We start from the raw sequence: 22626 nt of genomic DNA, 5'->3' as shown, positions 1-22626 counted from the left end.
ACAGTCAGTGGTTTGATTTTACCTTGTGAGTCCTCATATGAATCCTAGATGTGCTTTTTGAAGCGCATTCTCTAATTCTAATTCATCTTCATCAAATTGAGTGTTAATCTTTACTGATGTAATGAAATCAGAGTTTCACCCTCTACTGTGTCAGGATTTATCCTCTGAAATGAATGAATGGAGGTCTCTCTCTCTTTCTCTCTCTCTTTCTTTCTCCAGCTCTTCCCCCCCCCCCCCCCCCCCCCCCCACACACACACACACACACACACACACACACACTCTCTCTCTCTCTCTCTCTAAGGTGTGTGCGGAGCTCCGTCCGGAGCAGCGGTGTGTTTCCGGTGTGTTTCCCGGGAGTCATGCTCGCTCGGTCCCGGTCCGGCTCGGTCCGGTGGGTCGCAGTCGGTGTGCCGGTACCGGGTGTTTGCGGTCGGATCTGCCCCGCCGCGGTTTCCGCATTCCCGCCGCCGCCGCCGCCTCGCGCACTGCGGGCTCGGAGCTCCGCTCGCTGACTGCACCGAACAGACCGGTTGTTCCGGTTGGTCCGCCCGGTCCTCCCGGGCTGCTGCGGGGCAGAATGCGTCCTGCCGGCGGACTGGCGGGATGTGAGCAGCCGGGCTGTGCGGACTGAGCGGCGGGGAGCGGAGCTTCATGTCCCGGGAGGATGGAGGGCTGCTGCCGCTCCTGCATGCCGTGCTGCGGCCGGCTGTGGAACTGGATCTGGCCCGAGCTGCGCTACCCGCGGTCCAGCGTCCCGAACCACAACCACGACCAGGTCATCGCCAACCCGGCGGCCATCGGCTCCGACATCAGCACCGTGTCCGGTGGGATCCGCATCCCGTCCCCGCGGCGGCACCCGCCGCAGCTTTACGCGGCGCTCTTCGACTTCGAGGCCCGCAGCGACGACGAGCTGACGGTGCGCGAGGGCGACAAGCTGTCGGTGATCGAGAAGCGGGGCCAGTACGTGCTGGCCAAGAAGCTGACCGGGACCCTGGAGGCCGGACTCATCCCGGCCAACTACGTGGCTCTGCTGCAGGACGAGTTCGCCAAACACAAGTGAGTCACCCGGTCCTCTGGAGACTGTCTTACCCTCTGGATCCTAACATCTGGAGACTGTCTTAACCTCTGGATCCTAACATCTGGAGAGTTTCTTAACCTCTGGATCCTAACATCTGGAGAGTGTCTTTACCTCAGGAGAATTTCTCCAACATCTGGAGACTTCCTCCACCTTCTCCTCTCGATGTCTTTCTCGTCCAGTTCAGAGTCCGAAACTTCAGTAAAACGTCTGAAACAAACAACGATGAAGTTAGAAACTTTCTTTGACCGGCCGCAGAAGTTTCACGTTTAAACTCGGCGTTAAAACAGAAAACATGATTAGTACATTAGAGTTTTTCTTTCCTGTGGACAAAGATCAAACTGAACTGTACAAATTCAAAATGACATTAACACGAGTAATTCACAAATATTTTGCCGTTAACTTTGGCGTTTTTCATAACTTTCTCGTCGGCAGCCGTTTTCATAAAGTCGTGTTTTCAGTGGCTCTGAGCTCCGTCGTCAAGTAAACAAAATCCCCAAAACACCACAAGAAGTTTTTCGGTGTCACTTCAATTTCAGTCCTTGGACAGAGACGTCGGTCCCCGGGAGCGTCTCTGTCATTTCCTGTTTCTTTGAGAAACCTGTGACGTCTTTCCTGCCGTCGGTAAGGTGACGTACGGTTGCCATTGATTCGTGTCGGTTCATCTTTTAAACAGCTTCATCCGGCTGAGCGCAGGCTACGCCCTGCTCTGTCACCAGGCCGTCGCAGGACAAACACACATTGTTTGTTGACACGTAAAGAAACATTCTTGCACTTCCAGGTTTTCCCCGGTTGGTTTTCCTCGTGTGAACTTTGGAAACGTTCATTCTGAAAAAGCTTCTTGGTTTTGAATTTCATCAACGTGAGTCTCGGTTTCTACACATGAAGTCACAACTTAACAGCTGTGACCCTGATCCACCGGCTGCTCGTCCCACACATGCACGTCGCTGACAAACTAGTGTTGTGCCGGGCCGCAATGTCAAGGTCTTGGTCTTGGCTGTACTCTAGTCTTGGGATACTCTGGTCTTGTCTTTGGGTGCTCTGGTCTTGGTCTTGTCTAGGTCATGGGGTGCTCTGGTGTTGACTTGGTCTTGGTCTTGGTCTTGGTCTTGGTCTTGGTCTTGGTCTTGGTCTGGGGTGAAGCGGTCTTCACTACAACACTGCGGCTCCATTTAGACTGGACTTGAACCGGCGGTCCAACACAGGTTGGAGGAAGAATCCAGAAAATGTTCAATCAGTTTGGGGTTTTTGCTGCGTTTGTTCAAACTGACGTCACAAAGACTGAGAAGGTCAGAGGTCAAACTCCCGAGACTCAGATTTAAAGAAAGTTTCTAACTTTACTTTTATTCCTCTGAATTGTTCACCGTCGACGTTCGCCACACTGACTGACCGTGCGAGTGTCTCCAGTCCGTATCGGACCTGTTCAGGCTGGTTTGTCCACAAACGGGAGTTTAGTGCAACAGTGACGGAGCTGCTGATGTTTACTAGAGGGGATCTGAATGTGACCGAGACGCTGCGGCTCCTCCATTATTCACCAGCCTGCAGGGCGGCATCGTGTTTCACTCTGTGTGTGTGTGTGTGTGTGTGTGTGTGTGTGTGTGTGTGTGTGTGTGTGTGTGTGTGTGTGTGTGTGTGTGTGTGTGTGTGTGTGTGTGTGTGTGTGTGTGTGTGTGTGTGTGTGTGTGTGTGTGTGTGTGTGTGTGTGTGTGTGTGTGTGTGTGTGTGTGTGTGTGTGTGTGTGTGTGTGTGTGTGTGTGTGTGTGTGTGTGTGCCCAGTGATTGGACGCTGAGCCTCAAGCCACGAACATAATCCAGCCTGATCCCGCGGAGTTGGACGTGTTGATGAAGAAAGTTATAAAACACGTTGGAACATTGAAGCAAATTAATCTGAATTTGAAAAGAAAGAGAAAGAAATTGTTGAAAGTCAAAGTTGTGGAAGAAGAAGAAGAAGAAGAGCAACAGAAACGATTCAGAAAAGATTACAAGTAAAAAAAGAAAATTACAGGCTGGCTGTGGAAATTCCTCTCACTGAAATTATAGCAGAATCTCTCAATTCTTAAAGTTCTCCTCCTCCTCCTGTTCCTCCTGTTCTCCTCCTCCTCCTGTTCCTCCTGTTCTCCTCCTCCTCCTCCTCCTGTTCTCGTCCTCCTCCTGTTCTCCTCCTCCTCCTGTTCTCCTCCTCCTCCTCCTGTTCTCCTCCTCCTCCTCCTCCTGTTCTCCTCCTCCTCCTCCTCCTGTTCTCCTCCTCCTCCTGTTCTCCTCCTCCTCCTGGTCTGGTCGGTCCAGAAACCTTCAGTATTCTAAGTTTCTAGCTCCTCCTTGATTTTCCTCCATTTGAATATTGGCTCATAGGAGCTGCATTCAGAATCTGCTGTGTCTGTGTGAGCTGGACTGGCTCCGCCCACACATGCCCATCTTGGGAAGAGGAGGAAGTACTTCCTCTCGTGGTGCCATGTGCCAGAGCAGAGCTGCCTAATTGTGGGAGGAGTCAAAGGGAGGGCCTACCTTGATTGGGATTGGCTGAACCCCCGATGACACTATATAGGGTTTGATTTCTGATTGGCTGGTTGGAGCAACACACTTTTTAAAACCTGAAACAAGCCAGGGAGAGAGAGGACAGACTGTCTTCACTTCTGGGACGTCAGTCCAGGTATGGGGACGATTAAGAGAACCTTTAGGAAGTGGATTTTGTATAATATTTACTTGTGTTGTATTTTAATGGAAACAGTTTTGACCAACATTTCTCTCCAGACCTCAGGACCAACCAGTAAAAGTTGGTAAAGTCCACAGCAGACGTGGAGACGTACAGTGTTGTGTCATGAGCGTGGCGGCGACCGTCGACGAGGACGAACGTCTCAGACTCAGCTTCCCGAGTCCGAGACGAGCTGAAAACTTGACGTCGAGACACGTTGGTGCTATTTTTACTGAGAAAGCCGTCAGCGTTTGTGTAATTATAGCCGCTTCGCTTTGTCGCAGTGACTTCCCTCAGATCTCAGTGTTCTTCTGCTGAAGCTTCATGGAGGACAGACTTAAATATCTGGCAGGTTGGTTTTTTTTTTAGACTCGTCCACAGTCGGCCGGTGCAGGTGAAACAATCAAACAACAACTCTAATTTAAAGCTATTCACAGAATACATGATTACATTATTTGTAGAATTCTAAGACTTCATGACGACTCAGCATAATAACATCTCAATAAGAGGTGTGGAGGAATTCTCAGCAGATTTTATTACATCTAAACAGCGTAAAACTTTTCCTCTAAAGTTCTAAAAGACTTAAAATACCTTTCAACAACACCTGGGTTGAAATACTTTATTTATAAAAAAACGTCTATTTAACTTTAAATCCTGTTGACGCCACAATGATTTCAGGTGAAAATGCTAAACTTTCATTTCCTTCTGGTTTCCGTTTAAACGACAGCGAAGCTCTGAGACGCTGAGAAAACTACTTTTTGAAAAGGGGCTCCCAAGGTGGAACTTTTTGAAAACGCGCCGTTTCCATGGAAACAGACATCGTTTTCAAATCGTCGCCTTGTAGACACAAACTTTTCTGAAACGTAGATTTGTAAAGAAAGCGTTTTCTCTTTCGTCTCAAAGCTTCAACGTTTAAGCATCCGGTTCAAACGCTGCTAGAGAATGAATGAATGATTAAAGGATAAGAAATAATAATTTGGAGACGAACCAAAAAGCCATTTTGTTATTGTTTATAACTTGAATCTTGTTATTCAAAATGCCGGTAAGGACTGAACTACGTTGATTTTACTGTTAACTGAGTCCCGATACAGTAATCTGTTACTGGTACAGTTCAGCCAAAAGTAATAGCGAAACAATAATGTCGGTATTGGAGCACACACACACACACACACACACACACACACACACACACACACACACACACACACACACACACACACACACAGACACACATACACACGCACACGCACACTGTCGCTGCGACGCCCTGACGGCGCTCTGAGAGCCTCTGAGTCGTCTCGTCTCTCAGCCTCTCGTCTTGACGGGTTTGTTGTCAGTTTCTGTGAAACCTGATCGTCACGGGGGACACGCCCGCGCCGCGCCGCGCCGCTTCACCTCTCAGAGTAAATACAGGCTGATGTGTGAACAAACACCAGCTCACTGTAACTCAGCCACACAGGAGTTCAGCCCGGAGTCTTCAGGTGTGTGTAAAACCAGCTGCTGTGGTTCAACGTGAACGTTTCAGACCTGAAGTCACCTTCCCTGCTGCTTCTAACCCGGTTGTTGTCTGTCTCTGTGCCCGTTCATCCCCCCCCACCCTCACCCTCTCATGCAGGTGGTACTATGGGAACATAAACCGGATGAAAGCTGAGAAGCTGCTGCTCGCCTCCCAAAACAAAGATGGCTCCTTCCTGGTCCGCATCAGTGAGAGTCACAGTGACGAGTACACCATCTCTGGTGAGAGCCTGCAGCCGTCCGTCCGTCCATCCATCCATCCATCCATCCATCCATCCATCCATCCATCCATCCATCCATCCATCCATCCATCCATCCATCCATCCATCCATCCATCCATTCACTCAGTATAATCATTCCTCAAACATCCAGCGACAAAGTTCAGTTTGTTTCATTCACATTTTCTCTTTCTTTCTTTCTTTCTTTCTTTCTTTCTTTCTTTCTTTCTTTCTTTCTTCAAATGTTTTCAAGTGAAAACGCTAAACGTTTGTAGCATTTTGGGGTCCATCTCCACGGAGCAACTGAAAGCACAACTTTTTGGAAACGGGGAGAAATGAAACGTTTCTGAAACTCTGGTCCTGGTCACCGTAGTAACTAGTCCTTCTGCACATGCTCAGTAGAGCCAATCAGAACAAAGTCTCCTCCATGATGTCATGACTCCCAGTCCATATTGTCCTGGGACTTGGCGCTTTTATTTTGACAGTCACCTTAATAACAATCCAACTTGGTACTTTTATTTTGACAGTCACCGTAATAACAATCCAACTAGGTCTTCTGTCCACGAGAATGTCCGTGTCCTCCCATCATGTTCAGTGTTTCTGCCGTTCCCGTGTAAACACACATTGTTTTCACATCGTTGCTGTGATAAACGTGAAAAACTATGCATTTTTAAATGTTACCATGGAAACGGGTTCTTCTATACCTTCATCCAGTCCAGGGTCCCAGAATGTACCAGAATGAATTCAGGTTCTTCAGCCGGACTGGAGCTGCGCTGGGCCACTTCGAGACCACGGGCCTTGGCTTTGCTTCAGATTTGTTAAGCTGTGGAGTTCAGGAGTTCAAGAGTTCAAGAGTTCAAGAGATCAGGAGTTCAGGAGTTCAGTAGTTCAGGAGATCAGGAGATCAGGAGTTCAGGAGATCAGGAGTTCAGGAGTTCAGGAGATCAGGAGTTCAGGAGATCAGGAGTTCAGGAGTTCAGGAGTTCAGGAGTTCAGGAGTTCAGGAGATCAGGAGATCAGGAGATCAGGAGATCAGGAGTTCACTAGTTCACTAGTAACCCACATTCTGAAGCTGAACAGTTTCTTTCTCTCAGATGAAAATCCAGTCCCGGAGGATTTTCTGTGATTTGTGACTTCAGAGTGTCTGTTATTACTTCCTGTCCCTGGAGTCACCTCCAGCCGCCTCCTCATTGCTCCTCCACCCGCCCACCCTCTCCACCAATCTGTCCTCCCCCTCCCTCCGCCCTCCTTCAAGGTCCTTCAGGTCTCCGGGGGGAGGGGGGGGGGGGGGGGGGGGGGGGTTGAAATGCTGCAGGTCGGTTTTCACTGAGCTCGTCTTCCTGAAATATGCATCATCAGGACTCTTGTGCCCGAGTGCGACGGCCGTCACTTCCTCCGCCTCGTCCAGGGAATCGTGCTCACGAGTTCAGTGCTCATGCTGGAGGAACCGTCTCTAACGCTCCTCATCATCACGAGGAGACACTTTCTGCTTGTTTGTCTGGAAGGTTGCTCATAAATATGAATGTACGAAGGTAGTTTGATGAGAAAATGAAGGATTGAGGAGAAATCTTAACATTTATAATGTTTATAATGAGAAATATGAGCTCCAAAGAGGTGGAAATACAGAAAAATACAATTTTACTATATTTTACTTTATTTAGGACCTTTGTAACGGACGTATTGTTTGTCAAAAGGAGTTTCAAGTGAAAAGGTGAGTTTACACAGCAACATTTTGAAAAAGATGTTAATTTTCACGTAAACTGCAGAAACGCTGAAAGCTATGTATTTCTCTTGTTGGGCCACTAGTTGGTGCTGTTGTTCATGCATATATTTTTAGTCGTAACTTTTTAATCAGTTTTAGAGATTTAAGCATTCTAAATTACAGGAGACAAAGAATGGAGAGTTATGGTGTTTATAAGATATCCCTTTATTTATCTCGCATGTGGTGAAATTTGCAGTGGTACAACAGGATAGTAAAGAGAAAGAAGCACACATAGCAGGAACCAAAAAGAAGCAGATAAAAATACAATATAATAGAAAAATATGCACACAGTGTCTATAAGTGTGGACATGTACAGAATATGGGGGTGGATGTATTTTACATAGTAATACGTTACTATGTAAAACGTAATCCGTTTATGTTTTATTCATTAATAGTTTCCAATGATTTATTTGCAGGATTTCAGTCTTTTTTTTCCTTTTTATTTGATTATTTCGTGCCGTTCTGAAACTTTATGTCTTCATAACCTTTGATGATTGAACGTTTAGTTTCTGCCGAGGTTTTGATTTGAGCTGTTGTTTTGTATTGAGTTGGGAATGAACGTCTTATCTTGTGTTTCGGCTTGAAACTCTCAGATCTGGCAACCCTCTGTCGTGCTTTTGGTATCAACTATAAGAGATGGTCTCTTGTCCGATGGTGAACTGGTGAATATCTAATGGCTTTAAAATGTAAACATGTGAATGTAGAAATGAGTAAAACAGAGACAGAAAAAAGAAAATGTACAAAAAATAAAAAAGAACTAACAATGACCACAAGAGGGAGTTAAAACGTCCATCATCTGATGAAGTGAATATCTCTGCTCATCACAACACGTGTGGAAGAGTCTCAATGACACACAGTGTCTGGTGTGTGTTTATTTATCCCAGTAAATTCTTGAAGGAGTTTATGCTGATGAATGTACAGCGTGATTCGGAGAACAATTGCGATTCTGTCTGTTTTTAACACTTTGGAAGACGCGGTGAAATGGGGTTCAGACTTCAGGAGAGACGCTGCCGTTACCAGGACCAGAGTCGTTTCATGTTTATTCCACGATTTACAGTGGAAACGCAAAAGTCTCGTTTTGGTCGTCCGTTGGCGTGTGAAGGTGAAACGTTTTGTCACACTGCCTGGGGAAATGATTCACAGAAGGGATCCAGTTTTCCACAATTCACTCTCGTGTAAACAGCCTGAAGCTGAAACCCCCTTTTGAATCCACTTTTTGAACGTGATGATGTTCTTCTGAATTATTAAAAAAAAAACTGCTGAAATAGTTAAAACTGTTAAAATGGTTCAAAATGAAACTTGAATCCACAAAAAATGGTCATGAAATGAGATGAAACAGCTAAATCTATAATATAATAGATTTGATAAGTTTTGGACATTAATAAGCTTTTCCATATAAAGCAAACCTATTTTTATAAGTTCATGAACTGTTGTAACTGCAACAGTTAAACATCATGGATGGATGTTGGATGGAGAATGGATGGATGGGCAAATGATGGATGGATGATAGATGGAGGATGGATGGATGTTGGACGATTCATGGGTGAATGATGATGGATGATGGCTGGATTGGAAACGAATGGATGTTTGATGTTGGATGGATGATGACTGGCTGGATGTTGGATGGATGGATCATGGCTGGATGATAGATGGAGGATGGATGAATGGATGATGACTGGATGGAAATGGATGGATGATAGATGGAGGATGGATGGATGGATGAATGGATGATGACTGGATGGAAATGGATGGATGATAGATGGAGGATGGATATATGTTGGACGATTCATGGGTGAATGATGATGGCTGGATTGGAAACGAATGGATGTTTGATGTTGAATGGATGGATCATGGCTGGATGATAGATGGAGGATGGATGGATGATGACTGGATGGATGTTGGATGGAGGATGGATGGATGGATGGATGGATGGATGATGACTGGATGGAAATGGATGGATGTTGGATGGATGATAGATGGAGGATGGATGGATGATGACTGGATGGATGTTGGATGGAGGATGGATGGATGGATGGATGATGACTGGATGGATGTTGGATGGATGATAGATGGAGGATGGATGGATGATGGCTGGATGGAAATGGATGGATGATAGATGGAGGATGGATGATGACTGGATGGAAATGGATGGATGATAGATTGAGGATGGATGGATCATGGCTGGATGATAGATGGATGATGACTGGATGGATGATAGATGGAGGATGGATGATGACTGGATGGATGATGACTGGATGGAAATGGATGGATGTTGGATGGATGATAGATGGATCATGGCTGGATGGAAATGGATGGATGATAGATGGAGGATGGATGGATGAATGGATGACTGGATGGAAATGGATGGATGATAGATGGAGGATGGATGGAGGATGGATGGATGATGGACGATTCATGGGTGAATGATGATGGATGATGGCTGGATTGGAAACGAATGGATGTTTGATGTTGAATGGATGGATCATGGCTGGATGATAGATGGAGGATGGATGGATGGATGGATGATGACTTGATGGAAATGGATGGATGTTGGATGGATGATGGCTGGATGAGACCACAGTGACTGAGTCTCCGTGTCTCCGGCCCACAGCTCGCAGCGAGGGGAAGGTGTACCACTTCCGGATCCAGCGCTCGGCCATCGGGGCGTACTTCGTGTCTGATAAGATCTCGTTCAGCACGCTGGGCGAGCTCATCTCCTACTACCAGAAGAACGGCCGCAGCCTGGGGGTGCCGCTGCAGGAGCCCTGCGCCCAGCAGGTAGGACGCTGCCAATAATCTCACAGTAAAGACTTGACGCAGGAAGTGTTGATGAAATGCAACATGGCCGCCTTTCTCCGTTTCCTGCAGCTCGGTTGTGCCACATCAGTGTTTCAGTAAATTCTACTGGATTCAGTTAAAACTATAACGAACTATAACTATAACATAGTGCTACAAGGTGCTTCTCTAAAACGTAGTTCAGTAACTGTACTAGTTACTGTACATAAAAAGTAACTAGTTACTTCGTAAAGTTTTCTGTGATGCTTTATCAGTTAGCAGGAGGAAGATGCTCTATTATCTGGACGTTAGAAAAGTTTCGCGTTTACACAACAACGCTCTGAAAACGATGTCCGTTTCCACGGCAACGGAAGAAACACTGAAAATGATGTAGTTTTGATGTTGGTCCACTAGTTGGTGCTGTTGTTCGTTTCAGTAGTGAAACCACACACACACACACACACACACACACACACACACACACACACACACACACACACACACACACACACGCAGCAGGGAACAATCTGCACATTTCTGTTTTTCTTTCATGTGGAAAAAGATCAAACTGATCTTCAATGAGTCATGTTGTCCGACGCGCTGTACAACTTCAGAAATAAGTTCCATTAACACGATTAATTCACAAACATTTTGCCATCAACTTCGGCCTCGTTTGTTTACACGTCAACGTTTCAAGTAAGAACGCATCGTTTTTTACGCTTTCGTTTCAAAATACGTACTGAATAATGTGTAACCAGGTCGTAAGTAGCGGTGAACCAATAAACTACCATTTCAGTGTATTCTTTAAAGCCTGTGCATGTGGCAGGCAGTCTGTGGGAAGTCTTCATAGTTTACGGGAAACTCCTTCATGGGGAGGTTCTGGATTCCGAGCAGCTTTTGGCGGATCAGGGTGAGATAAAATAACATTAAATCTCAGTGGAAGCAGGCGAGAGCTGCTGCAGTCTGAGGCAGTCGAACAATTCTAACAAGTAAGAGAAGACACGGCGGATTAGAACCTGGATTATACTTCTCTGACCTTTTCTGATTTCTGACTGGATCGTCATGATTTTTGCTCCTGATGCTTGTTGCATTAATTAATATGAATGACGACCGTCCTACCGATCTCACTCTCTGCCTACCTCTCTGTATAGCTACCTACCTGTCTACGGGTCAACAAACCAGTCTACCTAGTTACACAAAACCCATTTAACAACCTCTCTAATCTACATACCTTCTTATCTCGTCTTTCTTTTCTGTTATTTCTTCATCCACCAACCTACGTAATTGTCTCTCTCCGTCTTCAACTGTCTCCCTACTTGTCCATCTGCTGATTTAGCTACTTCCCTCCCCATCAGGTATCTACCTGTCTGACTGCCCCTCTACTTGAATACCAACCGAGCTACCTGTTTACCTGTTTAGTCATCGACCGCCTGTCTAAACCTATCCACCTACCTACCTATCTACCCACCCACCCACCCACCCACCCACCTACCTACCTACCTACCCACCCACCCACCCACCCACCCACCTACCTACCTACCTACCTACCTACCCACTCACCCACCCACCCACCCACCCACCCACCCACCTACCTACCTACCTACCTACCTACCTACCTACCTACCTACCTACCTACCTACCTACCTACCTACCTACCTACCTACCTACCTACTCACCCACCCACCCACCCACCCACCCACCCACCTACCTACCTACCTACCTACCTACCTACCTACCTACCTACCCACCCACCCACCCACCCACCCACCTACCTACCTACCTACCTACCTACCTACCTACCTACCTACCTACCTACCTACCTACCTACCTACCTACCTACCTACCTACCTACCTACCTACCCACCCACCTACTCACCCACCCACCCACCCACCCACCCACCCACCCACCCACCCACCCACCTACCTACCTACCTACCTACCTACCTACCTACCTACCTACCTACCTACCCACCCACCCACCCACCCACCCACCCACCCACCCACCCACCCACCCACCTACCTACCTACCTACCTACCTACCTACCTACCTACCTACCTACTCACGTAATGAAGCAAAGAATGAAATATTATTGGAATATTTTCAGACTGAGAGAAGAACGAGGCCGTTCTGTAATTAAACTCACTGCGGCTGGAGTTACCCTCACGGCGAGAGGTTTCTTGTGTTCGCGGCTCGTCGGTTCAAGTCCGGCGGGACAGTCCGACAGTGTGTGGAGACACAAACCTACTCACAGCACTCCTGATACACTCAGGGAGAGTTCAAACTCCCAGAGGAATAACGTAGGGACGCACCGATACCGCTTTCTTAAAGAACGAGTACTAACCTTTAGCTACTTGTTGATACCGAGTATCGATACGAGTACTTATTAAATGACATAAAGCCAAATTCATACTCCATATCCAAACAACATATGAAGGCTACGCGTTGCCACGAACCTCTGCGTCAACACTACGTCACCTCCAACAGCCTGGGAGGTTCCAGGATACGACCACGTCTATAGTAGCATAGCGCAGAGTGTAGCGTCTCGCTCCGCTCTGCGCTATGCTACTGTAGACTGTAGACCGAGGGACTGAGCCGCTGGTAATGAGAGTATCAGTCACTTTAATCATGCTTAGCATGTAGCATGTAGCATCGCTGGTGTGTGAGCCTGAAACTCTGTAGCATGTAGCATGTAGCATGTAGCATGCAACACAGCCTGGCAGCAGTTAAACTACTGAGTGACATCAGGCTAACTCTGCTGGTGAAGTTGCTGGTGATGAAGTTGCTGGTGTTGTACAAACTATCTTCCTCTCCCTCATGATATTTTGTCAGAACATAATTTACAGTTTTGTTGTTCTCATTAATATTTAAGAATCTATTTAAGAACTGCGGATGACGCATGATGTCACGTAATACTCAACGGGTTTTGTCGGGGGTCTTTCACGAGTTTAAGTATTCCGTTGAGTGTTGGACCCGATACCGATTCTGCTATCGGTATCAGATATCGTGTCAGTATCAAGTATTGGCATCAGGTATCGGTATCAGTTATCAATGTCGGTATTGCTATCAGGTATCAATATCAGGTATCGGTATCGATATCTGGTATCGGTGTCAGTATCAGGTGTAGGTGTCAGTATCGGTACATCCCAAGAACAAATTTAATATGTTTCTTTTCACAAGAGTTCAACTAGTGATTACTCCGTCTTCTCTCTTCCCTTCCAGTGATCGCTGTGAATCGATCGAGGCCGAGGAGACACACGCACGCACAAACACACGCGCGCACACACACACACTCCTGAACTTGCTATATAACAAAGACCAACATTTCCACTTGACCTTTGAACCATCCACCTTTACACTCGCTGAGATTATCTGAGTTTGTGACTATAAACTTTTTCAACCAACCGACTGATGATAAGTTGGTCACAGTTTGTGTTTTTATTGATTAACAACACTCTTATGGTGAAATGATCACAGCAGACTTGGCCGCTCACACGACGGCAATTTCAAGTGAAAACAAACTTTTGTTCCAATCATTTCTTTTTAATGGATCAATAAATCATTGATTTGAATTCTTCGGGCACTTTAAACAATCAAATCACTTGTTATTGTAAGAGCTGATTTTCATATTCGTGAGAGTTCATTTGTTTTAAACTGTTAAAATCATCGGCGTGTTGCCAAAGTATTTCTGACTGTTTTCTCTTCCTGGTGACATTTTTCATTTCAAGATAAGTCGTGACAAACTGATCAAATGTGAGATTAGGTTCAGACTTGATTTAGTGTGTGTACTCCTGCACGGAGTACTCGTAAACTATCCCCGATACAACCTGGCGAGTATAGTTTGTACAACACCAGCAACTTCATTACCAGCAGAGTTAGCCTGATGTCGCTCAGTAGTTTAACTGCTGCCGAGCCGTGCTACATGCTACATGCTACGTGCTACAGAGTTTCAGACTCACACACCAGCGATGCTACGTGCTACATGCTAAACATGATTAAAGTGGCTGATTCTCTCATCACCAGCAGCTCGGTCCCTCGGTCCCTCGGTCCCGCGGTCTACAGTAGCAGAGAGACGCTACGTAAACTAACAATATTTCCCTCATTTCATTTTGGTTTGTTTACTTTTTATTTAATTCGTTCAACACTGTCCAGGTTCGGTTTGTATTCATTAGTTCCTTCATTTTGTTGGGAATCATTTTTAGTCAGTTTTTTTTTTTGGGGGGGGGGGGGTTTCTGGGGTTTATTTTGGAGGGTTTTATGTACTCTAACTTATTGTCTGTTTTTTTCTTGCTTTTTTGTTTTGCTGGAGGGATTTTTGTGTTGCTTTTTATTTATTTATTTTTTAAAGATGTTTCCAATCCTGCAGCCTCACATTTGATCTGTTTTAGTTTAGTTTGGATAATTATTGTTAATAATAATTTTTTTTATTATTATTATTGTCATTATTAGTATCTTCTGGTTTGACTTTTTCAATTCAGTACTTTTGTTTCTGTATTTTCTGTGGGTGGATGTATTTTATTATGAAGGTATCCCCTCACTTTTTTTTTCTAATATTTTTGACGGGATTTTGACTTTGTTTGTTTCTTTTGGGGTTTTCTTTAGTTTCCTGAGTTCTTTGGGGCGGTGAAACCTTTGTCCGCTCTGTTTTGGGTGTTTTGCCTTGTTTGGTTTCTAACATTATTAATTCACTTGTTTCTTTGTTGTCCCGTTTATTTCACATTCCATTGGTCTTTTATTTCATTTCTCTGATGTGTTGTTTTGAGTTATCCAATCATTTTGTAGCACCCCGTTGATAATGATAATAAATTTGGCACAAAACGAGTTTGCTTCTTTGACACATTTTTTATTTTTATTTTTTAATTGATCTTGTTTTCTTCCCTCGTTCATCCTGGAAGTGAAATCTTCCACCGAGCCTCAAGTGGTCGACAGTTTTCAAAAGAGAAGCCACAGAAGGAATATTTAGCATAAAAATGACCATTTTAATGTTTACTTTTTTTTAATTTTGCTGTTATCGTGCATTATAGAGAAAACCTGGTTTACTTGAAGTGAAGTTTTGTAGATAAAAATGACTCAAATAAACATAATGATATAACGAGAGATGCACCGATACCGGTACCGATACTGGTACTGATACTGCGCAGTGCTCTTACTTGTAAAAGATCCCCGATACAACCCGGAGAGTATTAACGTAACGTAACGCGTCAACAACGTCAGCAGCAGGGAGACGAGAGGACGAGTGACGTCCGCGGTTGGACATTCTCTCATATTAATGAAAACGACAAAAGTAAGACGGACTGTGAATTATGTTCTGACCAAATATCAAGAGGAGGAGGAAGATAGCTGGTACAACCAGCAGAGTTAGCCTGAAGTCGCTCAGTAGTTTAACTGTTGCCGAGCCATGCTACATGCTACATGCTAAACATGATTAAAGTCTGACTGATTCACTCATTAACTGTAATGGAGGAACTTTCATTATTGAGACAATAATGAAACTGAACAGTAGTTAATCTTTCATGAAAATATACTTTTAGGTGCTTTTTACCACCAAACCTCCAGTTTGGTGTCGATCCACTCTGATCATGTGGAGAAAAACCCTGCAGCCTTGAGATTTCACGACTCAGCATCCCGGTTTAGTGGCGCCACTGCTGAGTCAGCCGGAGGTGCAGCTGCAGGTGATGGAGGGGATGGAGGAGGGTGGGGCTCACGGTGTTGTCTGGTTTCAGCGGGAGCTGTTCGACATGGAGCGCTGGGAGCGGCCGCGGGAGGAGTTCCGCCTCCTGAGGAAGCTGGGGGAGGGGCACTTCGGAGAGGTGTGGGAGGCCCTGTGGACCGCCGAGAACCGGAAGGTCGCCATCAAGACGCTCAAGCAAGGTACGGACGCCGCCGTGGGGAGGCAAGAGGTTCCAGTGAAGACACTTAGTTTTTGTTTTGAGACAGTGTGAAGTGTGTGTTCAATGTAGGAAGCAGGCAGTGCCGATGACCTTCCTGGTGTGTGTGTGTGTGTGTGTGTGTGTGTGTGTGTGTGTGTGTGTGTGTGTGTGTGTGTGTGTGTGTGTGTGTGTGTGTGTGTGTGTGTGTGTGTGTGTGTGTGTGTGTGTGTGTGTGTGTGTGTGTGTGTGTGTGTGTGTGTGTGTGTGTGTGTGTGTGTGTGTGTGTGTGTGTGTGTGTGTGTGTGTGTGTGTGTGTGTGTGTCCCTCCAGAGGACACGAAGCAGGACGAGTTCGTGAAGGAAGTTCAGGCCCTGAAGAGTCTGAATCATCCGAAGCTCATCGAGCTTCTGGCCATGTGCTCCAGAGGAGAACCGGTCTACATCGTCACCGAGCTGATGAGCAAAGGCAGCCTCAAGTCCTACCTGTCCTGTAAGAGCACACACACACACACACACACACACACACACACACCTGTATTTCATTGGGTTCACTTCGGTTCCACAGTGTTTTCCCGTGATACCATGGAGGTTTGCAGCTGCAGTACGTTTAGACTCCGGGCTGCAGTTGGAGATCAGGACTTGATTTAATCGTTCCAAGTTTCTGGCTTCAGGCTGGTTTTTCAGACTGGAACTTAGTCCTGGATTTCTTTTACACCAAGTCCCTTTATTGGATTGATAGATTTTATTGATAGAACTGCAGTGTTTTCTCTCAGTTTTGTGTATTTCGTTGAAAAAAAATCATGTGTCTTAATGATAATTGGTTGAGAAGCCAGCTTTTGTGTGTGTGTGTGTGTGTGTGTGTGTGTGTGTGTGTGTGTGTGTGTGTGTGTGTGTGTGTGTGTGTGTCAGAGAGCGTAATCCTGCTCAGAAAGCAGAGAAATTATAAATTCAGCTTGAGGAATAAAACAGTTTTCTCTCACTGAGCCTCTCCGTCTGTAAATCCTTTTTTTTTTTTCTCTTTTCCTCAAACTGATCGTTTGAGCCGAGCTGCCAGGACGGAGATTACAATTCCCCCGGATTTGGATTTAAAGAGAGCCGAGCTTTCACCTCGCTCAGCCTTAATACTCTTTCCAAAAAAAAACCTAAAACCCAAGAGAAGCTAAATGTCCGTCAACTTTTCTAAACCTCTGTGCGTCGCTCAGAAACAGGAAGTCCACGAGGGGAAGTGAACATTCGTCGCCAACGAGGAACTGATTTGACTTGGTTAAAGGAACGAACTCTTACAAAACATTCAGCCTCGATATTTGGGGGAATTTAGTCAATAGAGCAACAAATAAAACTGCAGTACAAAGTTAGGAAGTGTCGCCGCCAGGAAGTTTGTTTGCTTCAGACAGTGGAGTCGTTGGAATGAACTTTACTCGAAACCAGGAAGCTCACTGCTCTTAACTAGTCTGTAATCAAATGAACCACATTCTCTGGGCGTGACTCATCAAGATCAAACTGGTGAAATGAAATGAGGCGAGTCGTTTCAGGTTTGATCTGATTCCCCCCCCCCCCCAGCGGCTGAAGGCCAGGTCCTCACCTCGGCTCACCTCATCTACATGGGCAGTCAGATCGCCGAGGGCATGGCGTACCTGGAGGACCGCCACATCGTGCACCGGGACCTGGCGGCCAGGAACATCCTGGTGGGGGACGACCTGCTCTGCAAGGTGGCCGACTTCGGCCTGGCTCGCATCATCAAGGTGAGCCGCTCAGACCGGCGTCCGGCCGCAGCCCGGGTACTGGTATCGGTACTCGTCAATACTACGTCTACTGTCATGATTGTTCACTGGAAGAAACAGAAAGAAATCTGCTCAGGGGCTCATGAACGTGTTGAAATCCTCAATCTGACCATCAGTAGCACCAGTTTATCAAAGTGTGTAACTGAATCGCGGTTCCGGACCCTGCAGGACAGCGTGTACACGGCCAGTCGCACTACCAAGATCCCGGTGCGCTGGACCGCCCCCGAGGCCGCCGTCTACCAGCGCTTCTCCGTCAAGTCGGACGTCTGGTCGTTCGGGGTGCTGCTGTACGAGATGATGTCCCGAGGGAAAATGCCTTACGAAGGTAAGCAAACTAACCAGCGAGTACTCCAGTACGATAAATGCTGAAAGTACAAAGTACAGCCGGCGGTGTTGGTGGTACTTTGGTAACTCTGTTTCCGCTAACTTTAGTTAGCAATGTTAGGGCGAGGGTCTTCCTGATGAGCAGACGAGGCGTTTTGACTTGGAAGGTGTAAACTTTGTCCTCCAGGGAAGAGCAACAAGGAGGTTCTGGACCTGCTGTCCTCTGGGTTCCGCCTGCCGTGTCCCACCCGCTGCCCCCCCAACATCTACCGCATCATGATGGACTGCTGGGCTGCAGAGCCCTCCAAGAGGCCGTCCTTCCACGCCTTGCACAGCCAGCTGGACATGATCTACGCCCGCATCTACTTCAAGACCATCGAGGTGTAGCAGGGGGAGGAGGAGGAGGAGGAGGAGGAGGAGGAGGAGGAGGAGGAGGAGGAGGAGTGGTGGGTCAGGGGAGAAGCAGCAGGAGAAGAGAGGAGCCCTCTCCAGTGTGAGAACATTAAAAACACTGAAGGGAGGAGCTGGACGACTCCTCGGACACAAACTGCCGACGCTCCTTCAGCCGGGGTGACGGCCGTAGAAAGGTGTGTGAACACACTCCTGATTGAAAACACTGAGCACACTCACTGAAATCCTCTTTATACTTTTCTACACCTTTGTTCTTTTCTAAAGTTCTTACTCCTACACGTGCCATGGCCGGGTGCACCCTCTGGAATGATGCGACGTCGCAGGTCAGGACTGAGTCATGTGCAATATTCAGACGGTGAGCTGCGTTTCAGCTCGCCGAGGTACGAACACACGGATCAGCGAAAATACAAACTGATTCAACAGAAGAAACAAAACATGTTTAATCCGCGGCTGCTTTAAGAAAACCTCCACTTTTAGGTTGACAACACTTAGCCTAGCGTAGCATCCAGACTGGAAGCACGAGGAAACGCCACAATCTCACCAAACTCCTCTATGATGCAACATACCACGCCTAACGATGACTCAGCACTTTCTCAGCCTCATACATGTGAGCTAACCAGTCTCCCCTAATGATGACTCTGCACTTTCTCATCCCCATGCCTGCTGAGCTAACCGCTCTCACCTAACGATGACTCAGCACATTCACATCCTCATACATGTGAGCTAACCGGATTGCTGATGAGAAACCTCATCCCATTGGCCGACACGCCGTCACAGTGCTCTCCTCCAGCTGCATCACACCAGTCAATAACAGTCATTTAATTCCAATATCTCACGAGTGGTTTCAGTTTGCATGATTTCAAACAAGAAATGACATGAAAATCTATTTTAAACCACAAGATTCGACAGAAAAACACAAGATTCTATATTATAGATCAGTGATACTAGAAAACAAACCCAGAGCTCTGCAGCCTTTATGACTCAAACGTTTTCATGATTTTTCACCAAACAAAATAATTCGTCTTCAGTAAAACGTGTTTAATGATGTGAAATGAAAAAACAAAACAATAACTATAGTTGCATTTATAAAATGTCATAACTATGTTTTTGTGATATTTTATTACATTTCTCGCTTTTTGTTTTCATGTATTTTTCCACTTTCGCCATTTTTAATATTTTGGCTGTTTTAGCCTCTTTAGCTTGCAGCCGCTGTTCGTTTCTCCAGGGTTATAACATTTTTGTCTTTTTCCCCTTTTTTTCATAAATACATTTGTTTTCAGTTTTTTTTTTTTTTATGTATTTATTCTCCTTAAAGAAGCTCTTTTTTTTTTACACTGTCCGTTATTGGGGTTTTTTTTTTTTTTTTAGCAAGATGCGAGGACACAATGTTCTATACAATCACACACAATGTGTACGACTAAGTTCAACAGTATGACAAACAAATCTGTACTTTCACACAACATCCTGTACAATCATCCAATACGATGACTACTACGATTCTACTAATCAACTCACCATGCTGGAGTGTCACTACTTCGTCTATCTAAACACTAATTGCGAAACACGAAATATCTGCGTTTCAAACACAGGGAAGAAAACAACAAATATTTTCCGTAAAATATAGAAACGATCAGTCAACTAATTTCAGCCATTGTGTTGATTATAGTGTTGAAGTATGTCTGGGTGAAGACAAAGCAGCGTGTACTACTGATGAAAACACTGAAACGATTGTCTGTCCTCGTGCTTCCAGTCCCCTGAAGGTCGGCGCTCGATTTATTATATCATACGTAACAGAGAGACGTCAGAGGTTGTCTCACTTTAACGTCAGTAACTGAAGAAAACTTTCCAGCAGGAACAGGAAACGTCACTGGATTCCACTTTTCTTGGGTGTTTTGATCAAATATATCCAGTAACGCTGTCGAGGTTAACGTCCCGTTTTCGCAACGATCTCGAGTGAAAACACAAGTCTTTTGTGGAGTTTTGGGGTCGGTTTCCACGATAACGGCACTCAGAGCCTCTATAATCACAACACACCGGCGAGGAAACGCTCCGTCTCCATGGAAACGGGCGAAAACTGGTCACCGCAGTAACTAGTAGTTCTGCACATGCTCAGTAGAGCCAGTCAGAACGTTTCCTCTGTGGTGTAATGACTCCCAGTCCATGTTCTACTGGGACTAGGTACTTTTATTTTGACAGTCACCGTGACAACAATCCAACTTGGTAATTTTATTTTGACAGACATTGTAAAAACAAACAACAGCGCCCACTTGTGGCTCAACATGTTAACTGCACCATGTTCAGCATGTCTGCCGTTTCCGTGGAAACGAACATAATTTTCAAAACGTGTAAACTCGAAACTTTTCCCAAATGAAAATGCAAAAACTACACGTTGTCACTTGAATGGTTGCCGTGGAAACGGAGCCCGACGCTCGGTGGGAAGGGACGAAAGGTTAATCGTGGACTTGAGGACAAATTGAGTCTCGGTAGTTTAAACTTCCTGTCGCCGCTCGTGTGGCTTTGCACTTCCAGCGTTGTTGGGTTCTGTCTGTTACCGGGATGCGGGTCGTTCTTCCACTTTGTTTACTGGACAGCGACTCTCCGGCAGAACAACAGAACAAACTCTGGAGTCTGGACAGAACAGCGACGGACACTCTGTGCTTGACGGCTGGAGCGAGGTGGGTGGTGGTGGTGGGAAGCTCTGGGGCGGACAGCCCGCCACGACTCCAGTGCCTCTGTTTACACGAGCGACTGATCACCCTCGGAACGTGAGCCAGTGAGGGTGACGAGCTCGGACTCATTCAGCCAAACTCACAGGATCCCGCCTCTTTCCTGGTCTGTATAAACGAGAGGTCGGTGCCGCTCGGATCTCTTCTGCATGCTGGGGAACTTGAGCCATAAACACCAAAATCACACGGTTGTGTTTCCGCCTGCGGGCCCATCAGGTAGCAAACACTTGTTATGCAAAGAATAAAGTATTTTAAGTATTGTTTGGAAGTCTGTCAACGTGTTTTTACTTCGCTGTGGAGGATCTGAGGGATCGACTGGTTTGTGTGATTGTGTGTTTTCGTTCCTGTTGCCTGACGTCTGCTCACCTCCAGGGAACCGACGCTGCCGGAGGAGGAGAATGAAAGTATCAGCAGTGTTGGGAAAGTTCAGCTTCTACACAAACTACTTCAAAGTTCAGTTCACAAATTTTAAAATGAACTGGTTCAGTTCATAGTTCTAAATTCACAGTTACGTGATGCACCTGAACGCATCACCCACGTATCAACAGCATGAAGCTTAACCCTTAAAAATCCGAGTAGTCCAGCGCATAGTTCAAAGCATGTAAAAAAAAAATTTTTTAAAGCGGGTTATCATCCGGAAAGTACTGTAACCATACGAAGATGCAGTATTAATCGTGGAGGGAGAGTCTGAGGTAGTGCTGCTGTCGTCTGTTTGTTTTTGCCGCGATGCTTCGCATTTTGATGACGCATAAAGCGGTGCGACTCTGTTGGCTGCTGTTGCCAGATTGGCTGTTTTCCCCCTACATGATAAGGCCTGTTAACGGTGAGCTTTAGCCGGGTTTTCGCCTGGAAGGCTCACAAATCTGGCAACTCTGTTAAACTACGTTAAACTGAGAGCGCCGTTCAAAACAACAGAATAAGCGCCGCTCACAGTGACGGTCATCAGGCAGAAATACGATACGTTCAGTTCACGTTCGCCCAAAATATGAACGAGTTCATGAATGAACGTTCACTGAACTCGTTCAGGCACAACACTGAGTATCAGTAATGATCTCATCAGCATGACGGCAATGACAACGTTCATCCATTCATCGTCTGGTTTGCTGAGTTCACATGGGGTCTTAGTGGAACTCTGGAGATCAATCAAATCGATTTTATTTCTATAGAACCGAATGCAAGACGCGTTTACTTCAGCTTCAACCGGTAGAAACCTGCAGAACCAGACTAGAGGAAACTTCCTGCAGAACCAGACTCAGAGGAAACTTCCTGCAGAACTAGACTAGAGGAAACTTCCTGCAGAACCAGACTCAGAGGAAACTTCCTGCAGAACTAGACTAGAGGAAACTTCCTGCAGAACCAGACTAGAGGAAACTTCCTGCAGAACCAGACTCAGAACCAGACCCAGAGGAAACTTCCTGCAGAACCAGACTCAGAGGAAACTTCCTGCAGAACCAGACCCAGAGGAAACTTCCTGCAGGA

The 22626-nt window shown here is 46.0% G+C and overlaps 1 protein-coding gene across 1 annotated transcript; it reads left to right on the top strand.

Moving 5' to 3' along the window:
- Positions 1-613: 613 nt before the first annotated feature.
- Positions 614-21413, top strand: srms (src-related kinase lacking C-terminal regulatory tyrosine and N-terminal myristylation sites). The gene is made up of 8 exons (XM_080468948.1): positions 614-1057; positions 5384-5505; positions 9875-10041; positions 15760-15907; positions 16237-16395; positions 17466-17647; positions 17855-18011; positions 18198-21413. Exons 1-8 carry the CDS (start codon positions 666-668, stop codon positions 18395-18397), a joined length of 1527 nt encoding a protein of 508 aa, XP_080325074.1. The 5' UTR covers positions 614-665; the 3' UTR covers positions 18398-21413.
- The last annotated feature ends 1213 nt before the right edge of the window (positions 21414-22626 follow it).

This window comes from Lipophrys pholis, assembly GCF_963383615.2.
Source record: "Lipophrys pholis genome assembly, chromosome: 8".
NCBI classification, from domain to species: Eukaryota; Metazoa; Chordata; class Actinopteri; order Blenniiformes; family Blenniidae; genus Lipophrys; species Lipophrys pholis.
Note: the sequence above shows the minus strand (reverse complement) of the source record. Positions and strands in the feature narration are given on the sequence as shown.

Coding starts and splice junctions, on each gene's coding strand:
- srms (XM_080468948.1), top strand. CDS start 666: ATGGAGGGCTGCTGCCGCTCCTGCATGCCGTGCTGCGGCCGGCTGTGG. Junction 1,058..5,383: donor GACGAGTTCGCCAAACACAA/GTGAGTCACCCG, acceptor CCTCTCATGCAG/GTGGTACTATGGGAACATAA. Junction 18,012..18,197: donor AGGGAAAATGCCTTACGAAG/GTAAGCAAACTA, acceptor TTTGTCCTCCAG/GGAAGAGCAACAAGGAGGTT.